The sequence below is a fragment of the Beta vulgaris genome, chromosome 8 (genome assembly GCF_026745355.1).
Source record: "Beta vulgaris subsp. vulgaris cultivar EL10 chromosome 8, EL10.2, whole genome shotgun sequence".
NCBI classification, from domain to species: domain Eukaryota; kingdom Viridiplantae; phylum Streptophyta; class Magnoliopsida; order Caryophyllales; family Amaranthaceae; genus Beta; species Beta vulgaris.
Window position 1 is genome coordinate 56989735 of NC_079209.1, and position 27872 is coordinate 57017606.

General features: G+C 37.1%; 5 protein-coding genes across 9 annotated transcripts; 2 read left to right on the top strand and 3 right to left on the bottom strand.

The window, feature by feature from the left end:
• Nucleotides 1-2979: 2979 nt before the first annotated feature.
• On the bottom strand, nt 2980-6963 carry LOC130589950 (uncharacterized). The gene has a single exon (XM_057391608.1). It carries the CDS (start codon nt 6961-6963, stop codon nt 2980-2982), a length of 3984 nt encoding a protein of 1327 aa, XP_057247591.1.
• A 5102-nt stretch (nt 6964-12065) lies between these two features.
• On the top strand, nt 12066-15276 carry LOC104902095 (uncharacterized). Its single transcript, XM_010689774.4, has 3 exons — nt 12066-12382; nt 12558-13807; nt 14856-15276. The coding sequence occupies exons 2-3, from the start codon at nt 12585-12587 to the stop codon at nt 14863-14865; spliced, it is 1233 nt and encodes a 410-aa protein (XP_010688076.1). The 5' UTR covers nt 12066-12382; nt 12558-12584; the 3' UTR covers nt 14866-15276.
• A 1901-nt stretch (nt 15277-17177) lies between these two features.
• Nucleotides 17178-17597, top strand: LOC104902096 (vegetative cell wall protein gp1). Its single transcript, XM_010689775.2, has one exon. It carries the CDS (start codon nt 17178-17180, stop codon nt 17595-17597), a length of 420 nt encoding a protein of 139 aa, XP_010688077.1.
• A 551-nt stretch (nt 17598-18148) lies between these two features.
• Nucleotides 18149-22120, bottom strand: LOC104902098 (probable receptor-like protein kinase At5g20050). 2 transcript variants are annotated; one of them, XM_019251439.3, is made up of 2 exons: nt 20732-22120; nt 18149-18544 (listed from the first exon to the last, which is right to left on the bottom strand). In XM_019251439.3, the coding sequence occupies exon 1, from the start codon at nt 22118-22120 to the stop codon at nt 20777-20779; it is 1344 nt and encodes a 447-aa protein (XP_019106984.2). In that variant the 3' UTR covers nt 18149-18544; nt 20732-20776. The 2 variants fall into 2 exon arrangements, with proteins under 2 accessions (XP_019106984.2, XP_010688079.2); XM_010689777.4 differs by having other exon boundaries at nt 18149-18573.
• LOC104902097 (probable receptor-like protein kinase At5g20050) lies at nt 22083-27351 on the bottom strand. 4 transcript variants are annotated; one of them, XR_007268758.1, is made up of 3 exons: nt 23557-27351; nt 22639-22718; nt 22083-22218 (listed from the first exon to the last, which is right to left on the bottom strand). XR_007268758.1 is itself a non-coding variant. In XM_048634423.1 (2 exons), exons 1-2 carry the CDS (start codon nt 24806-24808, stop codon nt 22699-22701), a joined length of 1272 nt encoding a protein of 423 aa, XP_048490380.1. In that variant the 5' UTR covers nt 24809-27351; the 3' UTR covers nt 22607-22698. The 4 variants fall into 4 exon arrangements, 2 of the variants coding, with proteins under 2 accessions (XP_048490380.1, XP_048490376.1); XR_007268757.1 differs by lacking the exon at nt 22083-22218 and adding an exon at nt 22414-22527; XM_048634423.1 differs by lacking the exon at nt 22083-22218 and having other exon boundaries at nt 22607-22718.
• Between the last annotated feature and the right edge of the window lie 521 nt (nt 27352-27872).

The window sequence follows — 27872 nt, forward strand, 5'->3', positions numbered from 1 at the left end:
TTGTGATTTTGTGAAGTCATTAGTGTTGTAACTCCACTAAGACATGTAACTTTATAAGTTGTAACATTTTAATATATTATGAGTTAATTCTTAAAATTTTATTTAGAGAATGCTTTAACCATGGATACAAGAACCTATGTATATTAGGGCGAAATTTTTTAATTACATATATTAAAAAATGTGATGAAAACTTAAAACTAAAAAGTACCTATTTAGGACCCAGTAAGGACCCATGGACCCGCTAGACCCAGCGGGTCTGGGTCTGGATCTGAAAAATCTAGACCCGACGGGTCTGGGTCGGGTCTGGGTCTGTGAAAAATAATCGGGTCTGGGTCTGGGTCTAGGCGGACCCGCCCCATTGCCATCCCTATTCATAAGTGCACCCAATAATTAAAGATATGGAGACGTATTCTAGTTGTGTACGTGTTGATATTAGGAAAATATTGTACAATTTACAAGTTTATAATTTATTACAAACCTCATAGTCCATTAATAAACTAATAGCAAACTTATAGCTAGGCCATATTTCATCACAACATAATGTAACAAATACATGAGTATTATTCTAATAATACACAAACAGGTTCAGTTCAACAACAAAGAATACAACAACAACACTTAAGCACTGGTTTTTTTTTAAAAAAAACAAAAACCAGTTAAGCATTTAAGTCTAATCCATAATTTACATAATACAAGGCATATTACAATTCAAATATATTTGGATCCAATCTGATACGAAAATTCAATTTTTGAAAAATCTCAACTCGAATCCGACTCAAATTACTAATTTTGATTAGGTTGGATGGAATTTCGGGTTGATATCTAGAAAAAAAAAGTCCTTCTCCTTACAATTAAAAACAAAAAAAAATTACACTTATTTTTTTTAAAGTAAGAGAAGCTCATAATATTTTAAAAATATACTAAAGTTCATAATAAGTTTTGAAAAGTTTGAGAAAACTAAGAAAAAATAAGGAAAAATAAAATAAGATAAGTTTTAGAAAAATAAGCTAAATAGTAAATAAAGACCGTTAATGCATATATAATGTTAATTGTTAGGCCAAGTGTGCCTAGTGTGGTTAATAAAAACTAGAAATAGCAAGATGTTATGTCATGCCTTATCTAACCAATATTAAAATTATTAGTTAGATCGATAAACTCTATGGTCACCCAAGTACAATTTTATAGATTAAAAAAAAAAAGGTATGAAACTATGAACGGTCTTTTAGAAAGATTTAAACATTTGTAAAAAGCTTAGTAAAATAAAAGGAACATCTTGACAAATATAATAATAAACCAATCGATGATTATTATTATTATTATTATTATTATTATTATTATTATTATTATTATTATTATTATTATTATTATTATTATTATTATTATTATTATTATTATTATTATTATTATGATAATAATTATTATTATATTACTTTTATTATAGCTAATAAACTCGAGATAATACCCAATTGAAGTCGTAAATCAATTCATTATAAAACATAGCTTGAATTGAAAATAAAAGTATTAATATATTACAATCCATATCAATTCGATCGAGTTCAGTTCGAATCAATATTAACTCATGCAAGAATTAGTTTAGCCCGATTACAAGTCAGGTTTGCGAACTTGGACCGACTTCAACTATATTCAAGTCATTCTAGAATATTAGCCATTTGATTTTATTCTAGGTCACATACTTTCGAATCAAATCAAATCACATCACAAGTTAAATAACTCGATTCATGTAAATCGTGCCACTTTTGTCTAGTTTATTTCAACTCAAGTAGATTTCCACAAGAGTAAGCAAAGATCAATGTAAACAAGCAGGAAACCACTGAATTGTAAGAAAAAAAAAAGGAGGAAACAAGAAAGTTATACCAATAAAGAAAAGAAAAGCTTGTCCAAAGTTAAACTAATGGAGTGATGGACCATTTTTTTTGCTTTTATAAAGTCACCTTACCCTCATAATAATACTAAAAAATACACTATCTAAAAAGTTCCACGTAAAGTAACATGATCAATAGTTGTACACCACCATTTTATACTTCTATAAAGTCTTCATTTTTCCACTTATCTTAGTTCAGTCATTCATTTACTTGTTCACAAAAAAATGAATTCAATCAATGTAGAAAAAATCCAAGCTTTAAAAAGATACAAACAAGATCAATATAAGAAAACCCTAATTTTTTACCCATTAGTAGGTTTTGCATGTGTTATATTTTGCACAAGTCCATTTTGGTTTCCTGCTTTATATTCATATATCAAGGTTTTTATGTGTGTTTCTATTCCTAGAATTATGGGTTTTTTCTTGAGTGCTAAGTCTCTATTTATAGTGGGGAATTTGATTGTTATTTTTCTTCTTGGGGAGTTTAAAATCAAGCCTACTAGTAGGAAAATCAATGTTAGTGGGTGTAAAAAGGTGAAAAAATTAAGGGTAAAAAAGTTGCCGGAAATTACAGTTAAAGAGGCGGTTACGGTGGTTGAAGAGGCGGTTACGGTGGTTGAAGAGGCGGTTGCGGTGGTTGAAGAGGCGGTTGTGGTGGTTGATGCGGCGGAGGGGCAACGCGGAGGTGGTGGTGAGGAGGAGAAAGTGGTGGTTGCGACGACGACGACGGCGGAGGCGAAGGAATTAATTCCTGTTTTGTCAACAGAAGAATTGAATAGAAGAGCTGATGATTTTATTGCAATGGTAAATAAGCAAATTAGGCTTGAAGCTGTTGAGATGTAGTTCTTCTTATTTTTGTCAATTTTGTAGATTATTGATAAAGTTATGCACAAAAGTTGCAAATGAAATATAGTGGTATGTATGATCTAATTATCTAAGATAGGATAGTGTTCTTAAATGAGAGATGCTGATCCAAAGAGAGAAGAATGTCCTAAGGAAAGACATGTCATATGATCATGTCTATGTTTTTCTTTTTTATGGATTCTTCACTTTTGTTTTTTCCAATCTTTTTTTTTTTTTTTGACGGGCAAAATCAATTACACATTCAAATTACTTAAATCAAACATTACATCCCCCAATACTCCCGGGGGAACTTCTTCAATCCACACTCTCATCTCACTGTACTCCCTGCTTAGGTGAGCAAGTTTATGAGCAGCTCGATTTCCATTCCTACCAACATGATTAAAAATTAACCTACGACAAACACACACAAGATTTAAAATGTCCGCTACAATATTACCAAAGCTAGTATTTTCCTTCATCCCTTTTTTAAGATGGTTGATAAGCTTCAGGTTGTCACTCTCCACAACAAGGTCTCGAAGGCCCGCTTCAATGGCGATTTCTACAGCATGACGAAGGGCGACAGCCTCCGCTTCATCCACTGCCATTCCTCCATTTCCCAACCACACCGTGGCTGCCATAACTTCCCCCAGCCAGTCTCTCATAATCCCCCCACAACCGATTGTACCATCTTCAAACACCGCTGCGTCCGAGTTGACCTTGAACCATCCATCACTCGGGGCTTTCCATCGGTTTTCTCCACCTCTACATACCAGCGAGGCCACCTTGTCGTTGTCCTGTGCTTCCTGAAATTCTCCCACCCTACATTGCGCTCGTTCCACTACTGTCATAGCATCGAGTTTCCGGTTTTCAAATACCCACGAGTTTCGTGCCAGCCAAATACCCCATAGGAGGCTCCAAAAGAGCGCCCACCATGCTTCATCCGTATACTTAAGGATCAAACATGCTACCCACTCCATGATAGAAGTGCCCATACCCTCCTTGAACACGAGTCTTAAAGGAGAGATCTTCCATACTACCTGAGCAGAGGGGCACAAAACCAGTGCATGAAAGGGCGTCTCCACATCACTTCCACACATAGGACATATATTATCCACCACACAGCCCCTTCGTGAGAGATTGTCGCGCATTGGTAGCCCGTTATGCAGTGCTTTCCACCCAAAATGCCGCACTTTATTTGGGACAAGTGCAGACCATAGTTTTTTCCAGACCTGCTTTGTAACATCAGTTGACGCCGTGGCTTTGTTAGTTTTCCTTTGTGCTAACTCCACATAATAAGCGCTTCGGACCGAGAATTCTCCATTTTTCGTGTGAGACCAACACCATTTATCTTCACAGTGTCGTATCGGCAAAGGGATACGCATAATTTCATCCACTTCCCATTTTGATAGCCACCTCTCAAGTTCCCCCTTTTGCCAACCCCGCTCTCCTATAAACTCGTTCACCATTTGTGGCCTATTATCTCTCCTTTCTTGTGGTATAACACGGTATCTAGGCAGTGTAGGTACCCAGGGGTCATCCCATATATCAATGTGCAGACCATTCCCCACCACTTTCCGGATGCCCTTGTCAAGTAAATCGCGAGCCGATAGGATGGATTTCCACGTGAAACTCGCCATTGGACTTACCTTTACCTTCATTAAAGTTGTGTTAGGGAAATATTTGTTCTTTAACACCTTTGCCATTAACGACTCCGGGTATTTTAGGACTCTCCACGCTTGCTTCGCTAACATAGCTTTATTGAACACCACAAGGTTTCGCATACCTAGCCCCCCTTCATTCTTCGAACCATACATTTTTTCCCAAGCCACCCAAGCCATTTTCTTTTCTTCCTTCTTCTGCCCCCAGAAAAAACTTCTACATAATTTTTCAATCTCATTCAGGATACTCACCGGTATGTTGAAACATTGCATCGCATATGTGGGGATGGCTTGTGCGACTGCTTTAATTAACACCTCTCTCCCCGCTTGTGATAAAAAACTTTCTTTCCACCCCTTTAGCTTTTTCAGAACTCTTTCTTGAATACACTGAAAAACTCGCTTCTTTGAGCTACCAATGTAGGTTGGTAATCCCAAATACTTTTCATGCTCTTCCACCGCCTTAAAAGTTAACTTCATCTGAAGGGTATCTTGCTTCTCTTGCTCAATGTTTCGGCTGAAAGAAACTTGCGATTTTTCCATATTCAATTTTTGCCCTGACGCTGCCTCATAGGTGCCCAGAATGTCTAATATCTTTTCAACTTCCTCTTCATTCGCTCTAGTGAACAGTAAGCTGTCATCTGCAAAGAATAGGTGCGAGATCGAATTGACTCTCTTCCCTATCTTTAACCCATGGATTTCTCTCTTGGCCTCCGCATCTCGTAAGAGAGAGGAGAGTCCCTCCGCACATATAATAAATAAGAACGGAGAGAGGGGGTCCCCTTGCCTGAGCCCCCTTGATGGAGTAAAACGTCGAGCTGGTTGTCCATTCACAAGAAGAGAGAAGGATGATGTTTTCACACATGAGATAATGAGATGCACAAAATTCACCGGAAAACCCAACTTAAGCATCATTTGTTCCAGGAAATCCCACTCCACTCTATCATACGCCTTACTCATGTCCAGCTTAAGTCCCATATACCCAGTTTTGCCCTTTTTCTTCTTTCTCAAAAAATGAAAACACTCATAGGCCACAAGAATATTATCTGTTATCAATCTCCCCGGTACAAAACCACTCTGTGACTCATGAATAACAACAGGCAAAACTCTTTTTAATCTATTTGCTAGGACTTTTGACACCAACTTATACAGTACATTGCAGAGGCTAATAGGTCTAAAATCAACAGGGGATTCACACACTTTCTTTTTTGGAATTAAGACTATATGCGTATGGTTTAAAGGCCTCACATCCCCACCATGGTTTAAGATATCTAAAACCTTCTCAGTTACATCTAACCCAACAATATCCCAGAACTTTTGATAAAAAAGAGCACACATACCATCGGGACCTGGAGCTTTTGTAGGATGCATCTGTGATAGGGCCTCCTGAACTTCCTCACGTGTATACTCCGCCTTTAACATCTCTTGTAAACCTGTCGGCACCTTCTCTTTAATAATTTCTAAAACCGGGTCCATCTCCACACAATCATTAGCACTAAAGAGGGTCTCAAAGTGTTGGGTGAGCACTTCCGCAATCTCAGTTTCCTCCTCATATTCTATGCCCCCCGCATCTGTAATTTTTGTAATGGAATTCCGAGTTTGACGTTGTTTTGCTTTGGCATGGAAAAATTTTGTATTGCGGTCTCCATACTTAAGCCAATCTTGTCTACTTCTTTGTCTCCAATACACCTCTTCCCGACTTTCCATTTCATCCATACGAGCATCTATCATGCGCATTTGGGCGATGGCTTCCGGTGTTTGTGGACCCTCCATCAAGGATCGCATTTGGTCCTGGTATCCACGCATTTCTTTCGCAAAATGCCCGAACTTTCCTTTACTCCATTCTCGCAGTTTTGTTGCTGTTCGTACCAAGTTTTCTTTAGCATCTGCTCCCTTACACCACGCTGCCTTTATGATATCGTCACATGCACCGTCTTTGGTCCACATCTCCTCAAATCGAAAAATGCGAGTTTTTTTCCGGTCCCGCGGAGTAGTTAAGCTTGTTCGAAGGGTCATCAATATGGGCAGATGGTCCGATCTTCGCTTCTCCAAATGTGTCACAAAAGATCCCCCAAAGATATCTTTCCACTCTTGATTCGCGCAACAACGATCCAACCTCTCTTGAAGATTTTTTTCTCCCCCTTGGTTGTTCGTCCAGGTGAAGGGGTGGCCCACATAATGCATATCATCAAGCTGACACACGTCCATGGCATTTCTGAGAATTGCCGCATCTTCATATCGAAATTCACTTCCTCCCTGTTTCTCATTGGACCACATCATCAGGTTAAGATCTCCTCCACACAGCCATGGAACTCCAGTCCCATCATGAAGGTTAACCATCAACTCACCTGTTTTCACCTTATTAACTTCCTCGGGCCATCCATAAATACCGGTAAAGCGCCATTCTGGCATTATCGCACTCGCTATAAGCGCATCAATATGATGGAGCGAGAAATGTTGGACCTTTACCTCCCACTCCTCATGCCACAATAAGGCTAAGCCACCCCGCCTTCCTCGTCCCTCCCCTTCACAATCTACAGCCACCATTCCTTTAAAATTCAATTTTCTACGAACACGTTCCATTTCACCTTGCTTTAGTTTCGTTTCCTGCAAAAAGATCAACATAGGATGCTCATTTATCACAACACGCCGCAGCGCATTGACTGCCGGGACGCTTCCCAAACCCCGACAGTTCCATAGTAGGATGTGCTTCATTGGTCACCAAGGGCCCAAGTAGTGGGGCCCGCCACATTATTGGTACATTCTTCAGCTGTTTGTATCCTACTCAAAGTCGTCGCATTATGCTTTGGTCTTTTATTCTCCCCTTCGACCTCACGCTGTATCTCCTCCTCATCTCCTCTTTCCTTCCTCCTAGTCCCTGTCAGAAGCATATCCACTTTTTTTCCCCCACTCCCTTTTTTACCAATCCGCTTCCACCCCTTCGCCTTCATCGTGTCCTGCATGATTAAATCCATTCCATCAAATTGGCTATGATCCTCCTTATCACCCTCTTGCCCCTGCATATTAAGCACTTGTCGCAGAATCTCTTTTTTCCCTTCACTGATTTGGTCTCTCTTAGCCTCTATATTATATCTCTCCAGATCTTCTTCAGCGTCTAGTGATACTACCGTGGCTCCATCTGGCTTCCCTTCACTGCCCCCTGAGCTATCTGCTCCCTTCACATCCAACACACTCAGGGCCCTTTTACTACCATGGGTTTCATCAAGTCTCGCGTCACTATGCGGGGTCTCACTTTTAAGCATCCGATTATCCCACCTTCCTTCTTTAAGGTCGCCATTATCCGCATACTTCCCTCCTTCCTTCACTACAACCTGTTCACACTCAACATTTAGTATTTCACCTCCGTGCTCCCTCGCGCACTTTGAGGCCAACCCTTCTACTTCCCTCCCTCCCTTTTGAACACCCTCACTGCTTCCCGTTTGTGCAAGCTCTCGAGGAACATGTATTGCCAGAGAATGTTCCTCCCTTCTCCACCTTGTCTCCTTGGTCACAGTCGTCATAGCTTCCTTATTTTTTCCGTCATCCCGTTGCATTATCACTTGCTCTTCACGCACCCTCCCCAGAGATGAGAACGACAAAGCTTTTCGGCATTTGGCGAACGTTGATGCCTCCTCCTGCATTTTTAATCTCCCTCTACGAGGAGATGCACGAAGCCATACCCCCCACTGTTTTTCCATACTTCGGTTTTCCTCGAGGGCCGATTCACAATCCCTTTCAATATGACCAATGATACCACAGAAATAACAGAAAGTAGGGAGCCTTTCATATTTAAATTCAATTAAAGAGATGCCCCCAGCCTTGTTTTTAATGCGCTGAATTCTTCGCAACGGTTTTCTAATATCGAGTATTATTCGAACTCGCGCAGACTTATCCCACGCGATCCCATCTGTTTCAACCTCCATAACTTCCCCTAGGGCATTAGCAATTGTTCTCACATGTTTTTCAGATCTACTGTCTAATGGCAAATTGTAAATTCTAACCCAAAAGGGGCAGTGAGTTAATTGAATATTCGAAGGTTGCACACTACCTTCAATTTCCTTTAGTAATACTAGATGTTGATCGAAAGTCCAGGGACTCCCGTCAAGCACTTTAGCTTTATCTCTAGCATGAACAAACTGAATAACAAACAAACTGTTTTCAATCGAACGAAAAATCACACCTTTAGAAACTGCCCAGATTTGTGTCATGGTTCGTTTGAAAGCATCAAAATTATACGGTCGGTCCGTCAAAACCTTCCCAACAATAGCCAACGATAAATCCTTTGCGTAATTGTCATCCTCCTCTTCGTTTAGGGTAACAATTTGATCCTCCTCCTCTGTAATGTTTAAATTAGCACACCGTTCTACAAGATCATCAGCCATGCCGGCTGTAATCTTGCCCACCCAGGGGTCACGATGCTTGAAAAATCAAGTAAAACACTCAAACCCTAGCAAGCACGGGGAAACCCTAGCAGAGCATGGGAGAGACTCCTTTCAATGTTAACATTGAAAATCCAATCTTAAATAACGAATTTTGACCATTTCTTTTTTTACTTATTGGAGTTTGGAGCATATATGACTATGAGTATTATTAATGTTGTAACGTTACTCTTATGGAAGTACTTTTGTAATGTCAATTAAAGTGGATAGAGAAGGTTGTAATGTCACACATTACACTAAACAAGCCCTTTAAGGCCTTGTTATTATGAAGATAAAGGATTCCCCTAAAAAAAAGTACATAAAGAATTCATATACTACATTTTAATAAATTAAGTTAAGAAAAGACAAGTAATATCTATATTTTTTTTCAAAAAACCTCTCTCTCGATAGTCAATAGATAGCATTCGACAAAAATCATTGTTCATAAACTAAAAATAATACAAGTGTTGAGACTAATGTATAATTATTAGTTACTATTCTAAATTTTTTTAAAGGTAATTAGGGAGAAACATTACAAGCCCTAGGATAAAAGAAAACCTTTAATGCATCGTTTACAAAGCTGGAATAAAGGATAGAGTTTATAGTTTCATACGATAATTAAAAGTACAAGTTTAGAGAAAACATATCATGCATGTAAAGTACTGAAAAAAGAAAGAAAAAAAAAGAGGTATTTATTTTAAACTAAAAATAACAATTGTTAAGATAAAAATATTAAGGTACTAAAAAAGCTTTTAAGGATGTTTTGAAAAGTGAAATTTATCTATTAAAAAAAGGATTTATATATACTTATAAGATATGTGTTGTATCATCCACCTCTATTATTATTATCCAAAATAGTTTCCACACACTTTTACACCATTGAAATCAACTCAAATTAGAAAACGGAGCTATATGTAATATTTTATAATTTTCGTTACTTACCATTGTATACGCGAAAAATATATTTTTAAAAATAACTTTACCATTATTGATTTTAAAAATCTATATCAATAAATTAGAAATAATATTGGCATCCTCCTTAACCACCAAGTCCCTTCTTTGATGTCCGTTTCTAAAACTATGATGACTACTTCTATAAAAGGTTTATGAAAATAACATACATAGTTTTTAAAATTATTGATCATTGATATTATTCATATCATACAAGTGACACAATATTTTTAATTATTAATGACCATATATTATACATTATTTATTTAAATCTTACTAGAGGCACTTTGGGGCGGGAATTCTTTATCGATTAATATCCCTGGCCTCCACTTCTAAAAGGTATTGTCTATGTAGTCGAGTCACATTAACCTATGCGAGATTTCGATCGAAATAGGACACTTTTCTTTTTCAATCAAAAAAGATTCAATACTATTTATGAACCATGTAATATATTGTACTTATTAATTAAATAATAATCTTAATTGAAACTTATCAAACTTGATTAAATCGGATTTAAACCACTTTTCCCTTAACGTAATAACTGCAACAAATTAATATTATTTATTAGGTATAAAATGTTCATATGTTGCAGTTATTATGTTACGGAGTAGTAAATCTCATAGAAGCTTATCCAAACTTATTCAATGAAGTATAAAACATACTCCCTCCATTTTCAAATATATGCTCCATTTAACGAGTAAATGCATAATTTATTGGACAAATTGACAGGAACAGTCCCAACTATGGGTGTTCCGCCATTTTCAGTCCCAACTAAAGATTATTTCTAAGTAGCCCCAACTTTGGGGTATGTTTTTACAAAAATGGTCCCAGTTGACTGGTGACCCATTTTACCGATTAATCTTTGTTTTTACTTTCTTTTTTTACGTGGTTTACTACCTTCTTCCTCCCATTTCTCTCTCCTTATGACCTTCTCCCAGCAGGCTCCCTCCTTCGTCCCTGCCACCCCCTCTTCCCTTTTCCCTCCTTGGCTTCCTCCCGCATTCCTCCCCTGCCACCTTGCATAAATAAAGGAAATCTCGTAACTCGTCGGAAGAAAAAAAAAAAGACGAAACTCACCACTCACCACTCACTCGCAACTTCCATTTTCAGTCTCTTTTCCTCTCTCAAAATCTCACCGGAAAGCACCGACAAAGGAATCCTCAAAGTTCCATTACCACTCTCTCCTCTGCTTTATTTCGATACCAAAACACCAACACCGCCGTGCAAACCATGTCCGCCCACCTCGAACCACCGCAAGCACCATCCTTCACTTGCTGCCGTAAATCCACGACCACTGGTGCATCACTGCGTGCCACTCTCTCGCGTCCCAGCCGCAACCCTACTCTCACATGCACACACACTTTCTCTCTCTCACTACTCTCTATCTCCCTCTTTGCATCTTCTCTCATATTGACCCGGTTGCGCTACCACCCAGACCATCATCCCGTGTCCTCGATACGCCACCTTGCCTCCCAGACGCCGCGATCATCTGTCGCTGCCACCTTATTCATCTCCTGTCGTGCGCCCCCCTTAAAGAGTTGGGGAGGGGGGGTCGTAGGGGTGGCAGGTTTGGGTGGGGGTTGGGGTGGTGATGGGGGTGAGAATTTGGAGGGTGGGGGATGGGAGGGGTGGATGCCTATTAGAGGAGATAGAAAATAAAATTTGGGAATAAAATGAAATAAAATTTGTTTTACCTGTTGTAGCAGGTCATTAACCTGTTGGGACCAAATTTAACAAAAAGGATACAATGTTGGGATTGCTCATTGCTCATAAATAATCTTCAGTTGAAACTGAAAATAGCGAAGCACCCATAGTTAGAAGTTAGAACTATTCCTGTCAATTTATCCTAATTTATTTTGGTCAATTTTTTGATTATTAATGACCATATATTATATATTTAAATTCCACTAGAGGCACTTTGGGGTAGGAATCCTTTACCCAATTGCAAATTACTATCTCCCCACTCCTTAAGGGTCTTGTTTATGTAGTCGAGTGATTGAGTCAGATTAACCTGTGCAAGATTCCGATCGAATAGGGCACTTCTCCTTTTCAATCAGAAAAAAGATTTAATGCTATTTATGAACCATGCAATATATTGTATTGAACAATAATCTTAATTGAAACTTACCAAATTTGATTAAATTATATTTAAATCATTTTCCTCATAATATAACACATAATAACTGCAACACATGAATATTATTTATAAAGTATAAAATATTCATATGGTGCGGTTATTATGTTTTGGAGAAAGTAGTAAATTTCATAGAAGAATAAAGTATAAAACTTATTCCCTTCATTTTCAAATATGTGCTCCATTTAATGAGTAAATCCATTATTTATTTTCACAAAAAATTGAGAAAAGATGATAAGTCTTCATACCCTCAATCAATATGTACAACTCTGAACTCTTTACCTCTCGCTATATTCATGAAATTCCTGTTTTTCATCTAAAAATCTACAAATTATCACAACAAACCCAATTTCCAAATTTCATAAAATCATAATCAAATCACCTTTCATATCCCACTCAATTTGAGTAACAGATTACAAGAGTGATAAAAAAAAAGGGATTGCGGGCGAATAAACTTTCACGACGACACCAGAAACTTCGATCTTCCGACAATTTAAAGGTTCGTTTACGATTAATTTTTTACATAAGCGTTAAAATTGAAACAATTAGGGTTTTGATTTTGTATATCGGCAATCTAGGGTTTACTTTGATTTTGATTATACTTAGTAATTTTTATTATTGATGTTGTTCTTCGGTCTTCGTATAAATAATTAGGGTTTTAAATGATTAATTAGGGTTTTGAGAAAGAAAATTCTGCAAAAATGGACCTTGTAAAACAAGAGATCATGAAAAAGAGACAGGCACTAGCTGAAGAAAGTGGTGGGAAGAAACGTTTTTTTAAGCGTACTGAGGTTGAGCAGAAACGCCTTCAGAAACTGCGTGAGGAAGAGAAACGTGAACTTGAGGAGAAAACCCTTCGCCAGCCGCCGTCCACCACGGCGTCGCTCCTTGACTTAATATACTCTGCAAAATCGAACACCGATTCGGGGAATAAAACTGTAACCTTAACTACTGATGAACAGAATAATATTAATGAACTGAACTTCCCGAAGCAAGAAGTGATTCGGCGTCTTAGGTTGCTTAAACAGCCGATCACGCTTTTTGGAGAGGATGATGAGGCTCGTTTAGATCGGTTTAAGGATGTGTTGAAGACGGGGATCTTTGAGGTTGACAGTGACATAACGGAGGGGCAAACGAATGATTTCTTGCGAGATATTGCTGAGCTGAAGAAGAGGCAGAAAACAGGGATTATGAGTGACCGGAAGAGGAAAAGTGAGGAGTTAGAGGATGGAGAGACGGATAAAGGGGATGAGGATTTGAGTGGGGAATGGGATGGTGCCTCTTCTGGAGTGGATGCTGAGAAAGATATGAAACTAATGAAAGCCAACTTTGAGGATTTGTGTGAGGAGGATAAGATTTTGGTATTCTTTAAGAGGTTGTTAAATGAATGGAGGCAAGAGTTGAATGCTGAGATGCAAGATATGGAGAGGAGGACTGCAAAAGGGAAGCAGATGGTTGCCACTTTTAAGCAGTGTGCTCGGTACTTGACTCCGTTGTTTAAGTGTTGTAGGAAGAGAGGCCTGCCGGATGATATAAAGAGAGCGTTAATGTTGGTTGTCAATTGCTGTTTGGAGAGAGACTATCGAACCGCTGTGGATTGCTATATTAAGCTGGCTATTGGAAATGCACCTTGGCCCATCGGGGTTACTATGGTTGGTATTCATGAACGTTCTGCTCGAGAGAAAATTTATACCAATAGTGTTGCCCATATCATGAATGATGAAACTACTCGTAAATACCTGCAATCTGTCAAACGGCTTGTGACTTTTTGTCAACGCAAATATCCAACTGTGCCATCTAGATCGATTGAATTCAATAGCTTGGCAAATGGTAGTGATCTGCACGCTCTGCTAATGGATGAGCAACATGGAGGAGGAGGGAGTCAAGATTCAGAGGAAAGGCTTCGGTTAATGCCTGGTCCAAGGTAATAGCTCTCCCCCCCCCCCCCCCGGGTTGTTTTTTGAAATCTGTTCTTTACATGGAAGTTGAAACTGTTGTTTCAGTTGATCAGGCCTTTGTATAGGGGTGTTTTAATCCGTAAAGGGTGCTTGTATTTTTGTAGACATTGTCGATGCCAACCCCTTTGTTGTTATCAATTGGATGTTTATGCTATCTGCCCAGGGCCCAAGCCTTCGTTGTAACGTTTGTGATTCTGAAGTCTAAACTAGCAAAATTGTTAAGTTCAAGTAATTTTTTGGCATGGGACTGTTGTTTCAATCGGTATAGCCTATCAGTTGGGATGTTTCAATCTATGCTTTGCCTTGTTCGGCTTTATTTTCATAGTTAGCGCATTCATCCTAGTTAGCAGCTCCAGCTCCGTATCAAGGTCACGATCGATATCGTCACTCGTACAGAAATCTGCTTGTTCCTTTTGAACTGACCTGACAGATCACCTTATCATTGTATCTGTTCAGATTTCAGAGATTTTAGTATTCTTGTGGTCTTTGCATTATAAGTAATAGTGGAAATTGAGGTTCATACAGCCATCTCATAATTACTAGAGATAATATGTTTTGCTTATTTCTTTGGAGCAATTCTAATTATTGGGCTATCTATCTCATATTTTGAACCTCGTCCTTTTTTTTGGTCACTCTGATAACATTATTTCATGCTTGTCTTGCAAATGCTTGAAGAAATAGAATCTAGACAAGTTTGTGAGCTTATAAAGTGATTCCTGAGTTCATGTGTTTCTTTCTAAAAAGTCAAAGGTACATTTTAACTGAAGAGTAGCTTTATTGTTGGTTGCCTTTGACTTGTATGTCACTTGGAACTCAGAATTAGCTCCCGATGGTCTACGGCGAACAATATCTACTTAAAATGCTTAAGTTGCTAGCATTATTCCCATTCCCTAACCCTTGTTGGGATACAAATTTTGCTCTTAATGTGAAGCTTATTCAGTAATGAGGTCTTGGCTGGCATCAAAAGATCCCATATGTTATCATGCTTAACCACCTTATTTGTTGTGTTATCAGTGACGAGTGAAGATTGGATCCTTGTGGTGGCCAGCCATCTGTTAGACGTGAACTTTTTTGAACCCAAGGTGCCCGCTGATCGTGGTGATTACTAGAGAATGTCAGATTGTGAGAACTTCTTTGCTTAGCTGCCTGAATTGCCTCTCTTGGAGTTGCTGTAGCTCACTCTGTACTTCATTGCAAGATTTAACTGATCAGGTCACTGTCTTCACTAAATCCTGATGCATCATTAGCTTTTATGTAACAGAAAGTATCGAGTGATCAGATATGGGGACAATCTTCTAATTCTGATGATCTTTATGTTTCATGTCATGTATCTGTTGCCATGTTGATATTTTTGTCAGCTATATTGTAAAACCTATGCCTTTCCGCCCCTTTTCTCGTTTTCTAATATAAATTATCAGAATAGCAGAACTTATTATGTTTTCTGGAGTAATTTCAAGATCTTTAGACAACAAATACAAGTTTCTTAGTCTGTCACATTTTGCTGCTGCTTGTAAAGCTAGTTCCGTTTTAGCTAACTGCTAAGCTCATTTTTCGTCTGTTTACCTTATTAATGAACTGATTTCTGTAAAATTCGAAGTTTAGTTGATAAAGTGTGTTGGAACTTGAACATGTGTGCTTCATTCATGACTGAATTCTTCTAAGTGTGCTTTTGAACAGCTTTCTTAGAATGAAGCTCTGTGTTTTCTTGAAAGATTTTGGACTTACATAACTACTTATACTTGGAACTTCTATATCTTTTATTGTTTGTGATGTGCTGACTGACATTGATACTTATCTGTAAGTTTTTTTTTTTAGTTTAATTAAACAACTACAAAACTGCTCAATCATTTATACTTCCTCAATTCTAAATTGCTACATATGAGCTTGGCGTACAATTTAAGGAATGAGGAAAAATGACGAAAATGGGACTATATGCCCATATGATTATAGGAAGGGAAGAGTAAGAAGGGTGATTGTGAAACATCCAAAAGAGGAAGTTATAGCAACGTCAAAAAGACGGAGGAAGTAGTACTTAAATGGGTTGAGATCGCTTGAAGTGTAACGCACTTAGCACTTGTTCCTGATTGAACATGGATATGGTGATACTTAACTCTGTTGACTTGGTATAGGAGTGTGTCAAGGCAATCTAAATGAGTAGATTAATACAAACCATTGATTGTTTGAGTTCGGCTATTTAGAGAATTGTTCTCCAGGGAATATGCATCTATATGTTGAGGTATGTATCTTTGGAGTATAAGCTAACCAAGATCCATCGACTATGGGTGTAATCAATAATGAGCAAAATACTTGTGTGTGTTGCAGTGGATAAATAAATAAAAGTGGGTGTAAAAAGCTGGAATAGGAAGGGAGTTTTCCTGGTTAAGATGAACAAAACTTTATTTTCTTACCAGAAGCAACCCCCGATCAATTAAAACTTAATTTTCTTCTAGCTCTTCCATAAGTTCCATGTGGGACGAATGACTTTTTATTTTCGAAAAACTAGAATTTCTAAAACAAGTTTTATAAGATCTCATTATCGTTGTGTAATAATTTATGATAAGATGAGGATAAGTTTCTGCTCTAAATGGGTCACTGATAGTAAAAGTGATCCCTTCGAGGAAAAGGGTGACTTCTTCTATTAAAAGTAATTCATTTGAGATTAAAAGTGATCCCAATTTAATAAGTGATGCTTTTAGGATAAAATTTGAGATGATATTATTTATTTTAAAGGCGGTTTTAAACAAGGATTACAAGTTTCAGGTCTCCTTTCTATTTTAGGAACATATACTTCATATAAAATTACAAATCGAAATGTATTTTCAACCTTTTGGGTTAATGCCTTTAACCTTCTTCAGTGGATAAGCAAGCAACTATTTTCTATGTGGGATAAGTTTTTTCATTAAATCATTATCGATTTACCTATTATTTTTCTTCATGTCTAACGTATAAGGAAAAAAAGAAATTATTTGGAGATAGCACCTTTGGACAATTACTTCATCCATTTCGTTTTAAATGCAACAGGGTATTTTTTGTGAGATATAAAATATTCATTTGTTGTATTTTAAATGAAATGGAGGAAGTAATTTAGATTAAATTTTTATCCTAAGTTTAAGATAACACCTTTAAACATATAATTTGGTGGATTAAATTTTTATCCCAAGTTACTTAGCAAAAGGGGAAAAATTTAGTCTTGAAACTTGAAGGAGAATCAAGGAAGTTGAGCTACAAATTTGTTTTTCTCAACCAACTCTATTTCTTCTTCTCATCATCCACATTCTCCATCTATATAATTCCAGCTCTAAACAAAGTTCAGTAACTTCTTGCTTATCCAAAACCATGGGTGATCTTACTTACTACAAACGCCATCACTCCTCATTAGCATTAACTGTCATACTAATTTCGTTATCATTGATGTGTCACCATGGAATCCACGTGGTGGCGCGTCATCTCATCGAAACAAGCCTTTCGAAAGATTACCCTGAAGTTCCTGATACTGAGGTACCTGATGATCCTGTTGATGAGAACCCTGCTCCTGTTGTACCTGATGATCCTGTAGATGAGAACCCTGCTCCTGTTTTACCTGATGATCCTGTTGATGAGAACCCTGCTCCTGTTTTACCACAAAATCCTTTTTTGCCTCAGCCTGATTACCCAGAAGTTCCTGGAGATCTGCCTGAACAAATGTCGTCGTCTCCTGAGTTACCATTGCCCACGTTTCCTACAATCTCAACTCAGGCCATGACTGCTAAACCTTAGTCCAACTGATGTGATCAGTTACTAAGTACCATAAGAGTACTATGAATCCTGTGTTTTCTGATGCTCTCTTGATATGAGTTATGACTTATGAGTTGCTTTTATTTTTAGCATTTGTTGTCAATGTTGAAGTTATAATATTGTTAATCTGTGACATGTAGATTCTGTGTAGTTGGTGGTACCGTTGTTGTTACTTGTATCTATAAAAGTATTTTGAGGTTTCTGAAATCTAATAGTTGCACTTGAGAAGCATGATCATGAAAAATATTTGATACTAATAGGAGAAACTCCAAAATTATAACGTCATAACGTGATACGTGAACGTTACATATCACAATGGCGTATTTATATATACAACGAAATTAAGTATGCCACCCTTTATATAAGAAATAGAATCAAAGTTAAAACCAGTATCTGTAATTGCATCTCTATTCTTCCCCAACATCAAAATACCACTAAAAACCAGTGAAAACTTTTTTTTTTTTGGCCTTTTTGGTCAATAATCTTGGATGGCCGTGAAATAAGCAAATTTGCAAATTTGGTCAGAAACTCAATAAAAGGGTCTAGTCATATTACATCAGGTTATGTCAAACTTTTCATCAATGTTAAGAGACTTACATAGCTATAGTATTTCACTTGAATAAAATCTAATGAGGCTAAATGGAAAACTGTTTGATGATAAACATGTGAGGGAATAATTTGGTATATTTACTTGGTATGTGTCTCACACTAAATCCTCTCATGTTTACTGGTGAACTTATCACCTTTTAACCCTTTTTCAATCTAAATTTACAAAGCAAACGACGAAAGAATATATATCAACCAATATACTAAACAATAATGAATCAATATGTCAAAGGAAAGGGTAAAAAAATAGGCTCCAACTGTTCCAAATGGAGGAGATTCACCCTGGAGTTCTCAGGGCCGGATCGAGCAAATTTAACGCTATCCTGAAACAGCACCATCTCAACAGTGTTACCTAAACGCAAAAACCAAAATGGTCGACGTTAGAATTTATTCCATGAAGCTAAATGATGGTATCATTCATAAGAACTATATAAAGATCAGTGTAATGGATGTAAAAGATGGTAAAATTCTTATAAACTGTGCTATATGTTTCCAGTAGATCCCATTGAAAGTTAAAGCTGCAGTTCATTTTGCATATCCTTCAGACAACATCAGAGAGACAGATACACTGTTTGCAGACCTTAAGAATCAGGTTGTCACTCATAAAAAACATTCTATCTTGAGTATTATGCAAATTGCAGAAGTTTTTAACATGATTTCAGATAATCAACTTGCTAGAAAAAGGTTAACATCAACTTAATGTACACATGCATCTGCAATTCTGCATAATGCAATAATACAAGTCTAACCAAAGTCTGAGTACCAAACAGGTATCAATGCCGTTTGCCATTTTTTTTAGTAAAATTAGTCATGCACTCATGCTACTTATGTTAAACTTGAAAACTAGTAGTTGTTTTTCATGGTTAAACTTGAAAACTTGAAGCCTTGTTTTTAGTTTTTTTAATAAACTGAAGAACTCAAAACTCACAACAAAGATGAGCAGATAATGTCCTGAGGTTTTGGTAGACATAAGTAGCCCGACTAGCGGCCTTCGAAATGATCAAGAATTTTATACAGATAGTCCGATTAACGCAAACTATGTGATACAATTAAGAATTCATGATTTCATCAGTTCATGTGATATTCATCACAAGCTTGAGCTATATATGAGCTTGCCAAACCTTTTCAAACCAAAATCCTTAGCTAGAAGGTGGGCTTATAATCTCAACAAGGTCAAAAGAAGTAAGATAGTTATGTAAGAAGAATATTATGTTATTTTCCAGCTACAATCACATACTTACAGGGAAGCCACTTATTAATGGGCATATGCTGAATTATTACACTGGTATGCATTTGCTAATCTGAAATTTTGATAGTTGACTTTTTATATTTGAAACATGCCAACTTTCATACTGCTGTGTCAAGGATCTGAAAATTTGAATTATTATATATTATATATATATATATATATATATATATATATATATATATATATATAAATGACTCGGGAGGAAAAACCCTAAAAGAGAAATTTACATATGTCATGCTTATTAGATGATGAATAATGTCAACCAAAGACTTAAAAGTTTATGTAAATATTTTCATCATAATGGTGCAAAATTGAAGATTTGGAATGATTCCATCAAGCGTGAACCCAACTTCTTTTATTCTTTTGAAAAAGTGTATGTTCAGGACTCAGGTATCAGATCCGTGAATAAACAATGGCAGATGGTAGAATCATGTACTTATCCACATGATATTTCAAATATAGATTCCACTCATTTCAATTTGACCTTATGCTTTGAAGAGCTAAGCTAAGACTTTGTCCAACCGACTCGGGTACCCGTGTCTAATATGAGTGTGTATTCAAGTATTAGATTCGAGTATTTTACAAAAATTATGAAAATAAAGTTGAAGTGTCTCAACATAGATTCCTCTCATTTTTAATTGACCTTATGCTCTAAAGAACTAGAAGGAAATTGTAGTGTTTCTAAGCTAAGACCTTGTGAAACCCATACATGCCTAATATGGGTACATCTTTCACAGACTCGACTTTTTTTTAAAAGTCAGTACCTATATCAAAGTGTCGAGGATTAGGCAATGATATGTTTAAAAGATAATGAGAGTTTGAGCAACATAGGGTCTAGGAACAAGGATAGATGTTGAATTGTATGGTTAACTCTATAATTTAATGGGCAACTTTTCTTAAGTAGCCTAAGTACTACGCATAAAAGGTTAAATCTCAAAGAGATAAACAGGTGGAATTCAACAAGAAATGACTGCGTTGGTTGTCTTATGGTATTACTATTAGATCTGGTTCATCCAAGAATTTGAATGAATAAACATATGAGAGAAAACTTCTCTCTTTTCAAACTAAGTTTGTCTTATTCACATTGATCAAGTAAATATGAGTATTTATTGCAGACTTTGAAGGTTTAAGCAACAACATATATTTCAGAGTTAAAAATAAAACAAGTCCAATTTTAAAGGAGAGGAAACCAATATGCCATGGATTGGACAAAAATAGAACAACAAAAAAAAGTTGATACAGATGAACAGAAGACAATTACCTCTTTTAGCTGCAAATGTATCAGGTTTGTGCAATATCTGATTAATTATCGGCCTGACAAAAGTGTACCATGCTCAAAACCTGATGAACTTGCAACTGTATTGCAATCTGATAAAACTACTCCTGTAGCTTTTAGCCTGCCCTTTCCAGGGCCTTTATCCTTGTCAATGGATAGCAGATCAACAATGATCATTTCAGTTTCGGGGGGCTCGTCCACTCGTAAGTGTCCTTCAAGCATATCAACCACCTGAGCCATGGTAGGCCTACGCCGAGGCTTCTCTTGAATGCACCATAACGCAATGTACACCAATTTCTTAACCTGTCTTTCATCAATGCGTGGCCTTCCTTCCAATAGTCTTTGATCAACCACTGACAAAAATTTTCCTTGTTTTAAATTTTCCATCACAATCTTTGGAAAATATTCGTATTTCCTAGAGGATCGATCCTTGCTATCATCAAGAACGCGCACACTTCTCCTTCCTCCAATCATTTCAAGAAGCACCATTCCATAGCTATAAACGTCAGATTTTGAGGAAATCCCATTTTCTAAAAGCCATTCGGGTGCCAAATACCCTTTAGTCCCGCGAATATTAGTAATAATCCTGCTCTCATCTCGTCCCATCAACTTAGCTAGCCCAAAATCTGACACAACTGCTCGGTAATTGTCATCGAGCAGTATATTCTCGGGTTTTACATCAAGATGCAATATCTTTGACCGACAATCATGGTGCAAGTAAGAAAGAGCCTTAGCCACATCGATGGCAACAGCATACCTTAGGTGCCAAGGAAGAATACCCCCTGGTCGGTTTCTCTTGTCTCTCCTCGAAAAAATCCAACCATCCAAGGATCCATTTTGAACGAATTCATAAATAAGAAACCTTGGCCCCCCAGTAACAATACAATAACCATATAATCTTACTAAGTTAATGTGTTGTATACTTCCAATTGCTCCAACTTCTGACAGAAATTCCTTCTCCCCACGTTCCTGACTTTCTATCCGTTTCACAGCAACACATGTACCATCACCTAAGATTCCTTTGAAAACGCTCCCTGATGCTCCTCGACCAATCAGAGCATTGAAGTTATCAGTCGCCAACTCAAGCTCTTTCTGTCGAAACTTTGTAGGAACACCTGCCACTTTTCGCAGGAAGCTGCAGGGGACTGATAGTTCCCTTGACATCACATGTTTCTGTGGCAAGATATGAGCCGATCCCTTGGATCGTCTTCTGATTAGCCATATGAAGATGGCAAAGATAACTATAATACATGCACCAAATACACAAAAGAACTCCCAGGTGCGTCCAAGGTATAACGCAGATACAGTAATCAAGGAGATGAGAGCTATCACCAGCACCAGAACAAGTATCTTAGATCTCTTGTCATCCATCATAGCCTCAAAAGCTATAATAATAAGATGTAATTTGAGGAAGAAAGTAATCTTCCTTCTTTTTTCATCATTTTTTCAAGGACATATAGTGACTCTTTCTCCTGCATGACAGAATATAAAAAGTACAACCATATAAAATTATTCAATTCAATGTTTGTCCAAGTCAATGATATCTTCAGATCCTCTCTAATATCAACTTCTTTGATTTAGTCACTTCTGCATTTCTCTTTCTATTATTTTATTCTGTTGTTATTGGAATGGAAGTGTTCAGCAGCATAAACTGGAAACATTAAGGGTAAGTTGACCTTGCCATTTAAGATAGTGCAAGACGTGAATGGTAGCATATGTGTAAGATCCAACTCATCCAAAATCAAGGCTCCCACTTCCATATGATGCTAAAACATCTCCAACTAGAATTAAAAATAAATACGCCGTAAAGACTTCTCAAATTGCCAACAAAATAAATCATCACCAACTTCATACCAGAAGAGTGAACAGGATTAAAAGTGTGATAAATTTACCTGTGACTCGCTCAGCATAGTTTATGCAACTCCTGCTCGTCATTTAGACTACACCAAACATCAAGACACTTCAAGTTGAACTAAAAAAAAAGTTGAGAAAGCTCTGTGAATATAGCATGATCCAACTCATACGCATATCAGAGCCTGATAACATAGCTTGTAATTGGCACAATATTTTCGACTCCTTGAACTGCTTCTATGCACATAATTAAAACCAAACTACAATCTTATTATCATAATCTTTCACAATCTCATTTCCACTTGTAACTAAACTACAATTAGAAAATGCTCCTTTGAGTTTTCTTTATGATTTCAGCAGTGAGATTGAGCCTTGCCACATTAACAAAGCACCAGCATAAACAATTGTAGCAAGTAGATACATAACCTGATAAATAGCATATCCATATTTACAAGCTACTCATTCCATTACCAAATACCAAACAATGGTTGGTCCATTGGTAAGGGTTCCTTTCTCACTCAAACCCTAATAATAGTTGCACTTTGAGGGTGGGAATTCTCTTACTCTTCCCCCCACTCCCAAAGGGCCTATCCTGTAGACTTGGCCGAATTAACTCGTGCTATACTAAATCATACCTCTTTGAAGGATAAAAAATGCATTTGTAACCATAAAAGCTAGAGACAGCTACACCGATTCGTAAAATAAGAAAACATCAGACAGATAAAGTGTCAGCAAAGACAATGCCAAATGAGATTCTGAGTCCAACAAAAAGCACACAGTGAGCGGTAAATATTAGGAAAGAAATGGCAGAAGAAACTATTGAAATATTTACCAAGGCAACTAACCCAAAATGGCCAATGGCAATCACTAAATTACGATCTGACAAAAGTCACACATTTGTTGTAAGCTCAACTCTCAAATGTACAATGATGATGTTGTAGCAACTATAGGAGCTTTACCGTTAGGAGGTTGAGAGATATGCAAAGCAGCTTTTTTCTCTGTCTTGAGTAGCAAAAGATCGTGGAGGAACATTTTGGTTTCTGGGGGCTCATCTACACACAAACGACCTTCGAGCATGTTAACCACCTGACCCGTGTTAGGCCTAATCTTGACCTTCTCTTGAATGCACCACAATGCTATGTAGATTAGTCTTCTTAGCTCATCTTCATCAATGACTGATCCTTCTTCCAAGAGTCTTTTGTCAACCACCTCCATGATCTTCCCTGCTTTCAATTTCTCAAAAACAGTTTTGGGGAAATATTCCCATGATTGCATATCAGGAGGCATTGTGGACTTTCCCTCGCCATCTCCACAAGACAACATGAGGACATTCCTCCGACCTCCAATCATTTCAAGGAGCAGCATTCCGTAACTATAAACATCAGTTTTTGCAGAAACTCCTTTCTCTAAGATCCACTCAGGGGCCAAGTACCCCCTAGTCCCTCGGATTCTTGTAACGACCATACTTTCCTCTTTACCCATTAACTTTGCCAGCCCAAAATCTGATACAATTGCTCGATAATTATCATCAAGAAGTATATTTTCTGGCTTAACATCAAGGTGCAGAATCCTTGACTGACAATCATTGTGGAGGTAATGGAGGGCCCTGGCCACGTCGATGGCTACTTGATGCCTTACTTTCCAGGGCAAGCAACCACCTTGCAGCTGCTTTTTGTCGTGTTCCCGAGGGAAAATCCAACGATCCAACGATCCATTTTGGACAAACTCATAAACAAGGAAGCGAGGTCCTTTTGGGATGATGCAATAACCATACACACGTACAAGGTTCGCGTGCTGCACACACCCAATTGCAGCTACTTCAGCTCGAAATTCCTTCTCTCCGCGTTCCTGGCCTTCCATCCTCTTCACAGCAATGCAAGTCCCATCCTTCAGTATTCCTCTAAAGACACACCCTGATCCTCCTTGGCCCACAATCGAGCTGAAATTATCTGTAGCTACCATAAGTTCTTCATATAGGAACTTTGTTGGAAGGCCTGACCCTTTCTCAAAACTAGTAACTTCCTTGTTTCTGGACAGCTTTTCTTGTTGTATGATCACCCATACAATTATGACCAAGGTCAATACTGTACAAATTCCGAGGACAGTGAAGAAAATCCAGGATGCTTTCAAGAAAACAGCAACAACAATGACCAGGATGAGGAGGGCAGTGAGCAAGAAAAAAGCAAGCGCCCTAAATTTCTTTTGTTCCATGCTTGGTTGATATGCTCTCTCAAAAACTTTTCTCTGGAAGTTATATACTTACTTTGCCACCATATAAATTATGAACAAAGCAAGCACCCATGTTTCCTTATGACAAAGATCGACACTCGGTAGTAAAATCAAATTTCCCATTCATTCTAATGAAGCCCTTGTCTTTGCCAGAACCCGGATATAATGGAAGACGATATCAAGATGCTACTCGAAGCTGTGACAAGCTCATCAGAGAATAGTTAACTACTTTTCCTCTATGAAAAACATGTTTTAGTCCATTGTCTAATGTCCCAGATTCTCGATGATTATTCTGATTCTTTCTTCTATGCTAATGAGTCCATCAAACAGATGACATCAGATAAAGAGTTTGACCATTCACTCTGTGTTATTCAGAAGGTATATACAATAGAATATAACTCATGCCTCATGGTACCAGACTACCAGCTCCATTGACTTGATCAAATATACAACCATGTCTCCTATAATAAAACAGCTATTTCTCCACTAATTAACAACACTAATAATTCAGGCAAGCGATTATAATATAGCAACACTAGATTAATCAGGAGTTAGGACCAAGTTGTCAGCCACAGAATCCAGTAGATACAAAGCATACCAAGAATGAAGCCTCATGTTATGCAAAACAAAGTACAATATAAAGATATTCTTAAAACAAAGTACAACAAAATGATTTGGGGCCAAGGGACAAGTTTGAATATGTACAAAATTAATATTCTGAAAAGAGAGTTAAGGAGGATGTTACAACTTCCAAGTACTATGAGGATTGAGGAACTCCAAGTTCATCCTTATGATTGGTATGAAAAGTCCACTCCTGGGTACTTTATTCCCAAACTGAATATCATATTTCCTCAAACTATTATTTCTGGTTTGACTGTCTTTTGAGTCTAAAAACATTTCAACATGAACTTCATGATAATTTTTCATCATCCAGCTTGAGCAAGAATCATAAGGCCTACTTCCTCCGTTCTTTTTCTATAATTTTAACAATGGGTTTGGTCAGGAATTTCAAAGAAATGAAAAAGATGAGTAGTTTACAACAAAAGTACCCCTTTAATTATTCAGAGTAGCTGAGAAATAAAAGTAAAAACAACTTTATGAGGCAATATGAGTAATTAATGATGGTTTGAGTGAGATAAAGTAAGACCAATATTATCAATTGAAGTTGATTTATCAAAAATGGAATTGTTGCAATATATGTAAAACTACTCAAAGTAGTAATTATTACAATAGAAAAAGAACCGGTGAAGTATTTCTTAAATATTCCTTTCCGAAGTTGCATTATCCATGGAAAGAAATTCCATTCTTACAAATAAATGCTCAACACCCAACTAGGCTTACAAAAGTGTCTGTGATAAAATGCTTTTGGGTCGTCTCATACCTTGTGATTGGTGTTTATCTCCAAAATTTGGAGATTTTGACTTTTGGTAAAATATACTTACATTTTTTTTTGGGACCCTCTTCCGAAAACCCCATATTAAGATGAATTTCCTCTGTGTTGTCCTTGCACATACTCATCCAGAGGCCCAACAAAAAAAATTCTTGCCAACCAACTAGTTGAGTTGAGTACCAAACAGACTCCACCAAGGTAATTTGGTACATGTACCTCTTCTATTTAGTACCATTTGGCTATGTTACTCAGACACGGATTGAGTGTCTACTCGGATACGGGTGTCCAAGTGTCCGACTCGGCTATTTCATAAAAAAAAGACAAGTTTTTAGTTTAAAATGAAGTATCCAAGTGAAGTATCGTGTCGTGTACGACACGACACCCGGTTTTTGAGGTAAATGAAGGTGTCGGAGTAACGTAGCCATTTGGTACTTATGCCTCTTTTAAGTTAATGGTACTACCTAAGTACCAATCTATACTAATATATGAAAAGGCGTTCCATATAAAATATACTTTTCCACATGGAACCTCATTAGCTATCACATATGTTTAACAAGAAATATGTAACTAAGAACATAAACATACATAACAAACTAATCCAAAAAATATAAGTTTAAAACATAGCAGTATTATTCGAAGTAAAAACTGAGAAGCATCGTCCGAGCTACACACTAGTTGATAATGAAATGGTGTTACCTTATTACGAATTAGAAGAAGATGCATAGATATGAAAATACCAAAAATAGCCATGTTGGAGTCTTTTGGAGATAAATAATTTCTCAACAAAAAACCCCTAAACTATCCAACTTTCAAAAGCAATAAAATAAGAGCAACGAACAAAAACAAATCGAATAGTATGGAGTACTTGAAATAAAACAATGGTGGACAAGTAAGACTAAACTAAGAAGAACCATTGTAATTTGTAAAGTTTAATTTTCCGCAAATAATACTAATATTTGGTTCTTATGTAACTTTTTTCCAATAAAAATTGGTACTATCTGAATTATCAAATATTTTGCAGGACTAGTTTTTACTTACCTGATGGAAAATTAAATTACCAATTGTGTCGCCTTCAAATCTTTTGTTGCGGGTTTGTGAGACGTTGTCCTTGCGTTGGTTCATACCCGTAATTAAGTTGATTTCATAAAGGCTACTTATTTCATCTTATTCTTTAAAGTTTTTTACGGCCATATATCAGGGTAATAGGACATTTAGTAGGGATATATCTCACTAATTTTTTTTAGGATATACCAACTTAACTTTAAGTTTTGTTAAAAAGTATCAAAAATACTATTTTCGGCGAGAAATCCAAATTTCCGGTTTTTGACTTGCTTAATTACTCTTTGTATAGTGTGTGATATTCAATTGTTTCTATTACATTCATTTTCCTCTAACTTCATCACCGTCACTTTGTGGTTCACTCGCGAGTTCCTACCAAGTCAAAGGTCGGAAATTTGACTTTCTTGCCGAAAATAGTGTTTTTAGTACCTTTTAATAAAACTTAAATTTAGGTTGGTATATCCCCACCAAAAAAATTAGTGAGGTATATCCCCACAAAACGCCCTATTATCCTGGTATATCCCTGCGAAAAACTCTATTCTTTAGGATGAACTCTTCACCTTTTTTATTGAGATAAATTTATAAGAAACTATCTTT

What these genes read in the sequence shown, in the direction of transcription:
- LOC130589950 (XM_057391608.1), bottom strand. Translation starts at nt 6,963, where the DNA reads ATGGAACGTGTTCGTAGAAAATTGAATTTTAAAGGAATGGTGGCTGTA.
- LOC104902095 (XM_010689774.4), top strand. Translation starts at nt 12,585, where the DNA reads ATGGACCTTGTAAAACAAGAGATCATGAAAAAGAGACAGGCACTAGCT.
- LOC104902096 (XM_010689775.2), top strand. Translation starts at nt 17,178, where the DNA reads ATGGGTGATCTTACTTACTACAAACGCCATCACTCCTCATTAGCATTA.
- LOC104902098 (XM_019251439.3), bottom strand. Translation starts at nt 22,120, where the DNA reads ATGATGGATGACAAGAGATCTAAGATACTTGTTCTGGTGCTGGTGATA.
- LOC104902097 (XM_048634419.2), bottom strand. Translation starts at nt 24,808, where the DNA reads ATGGAACAAAAGAAATTTAGGGCGCTTGCTTTTTTCTTGCTCACTGCC.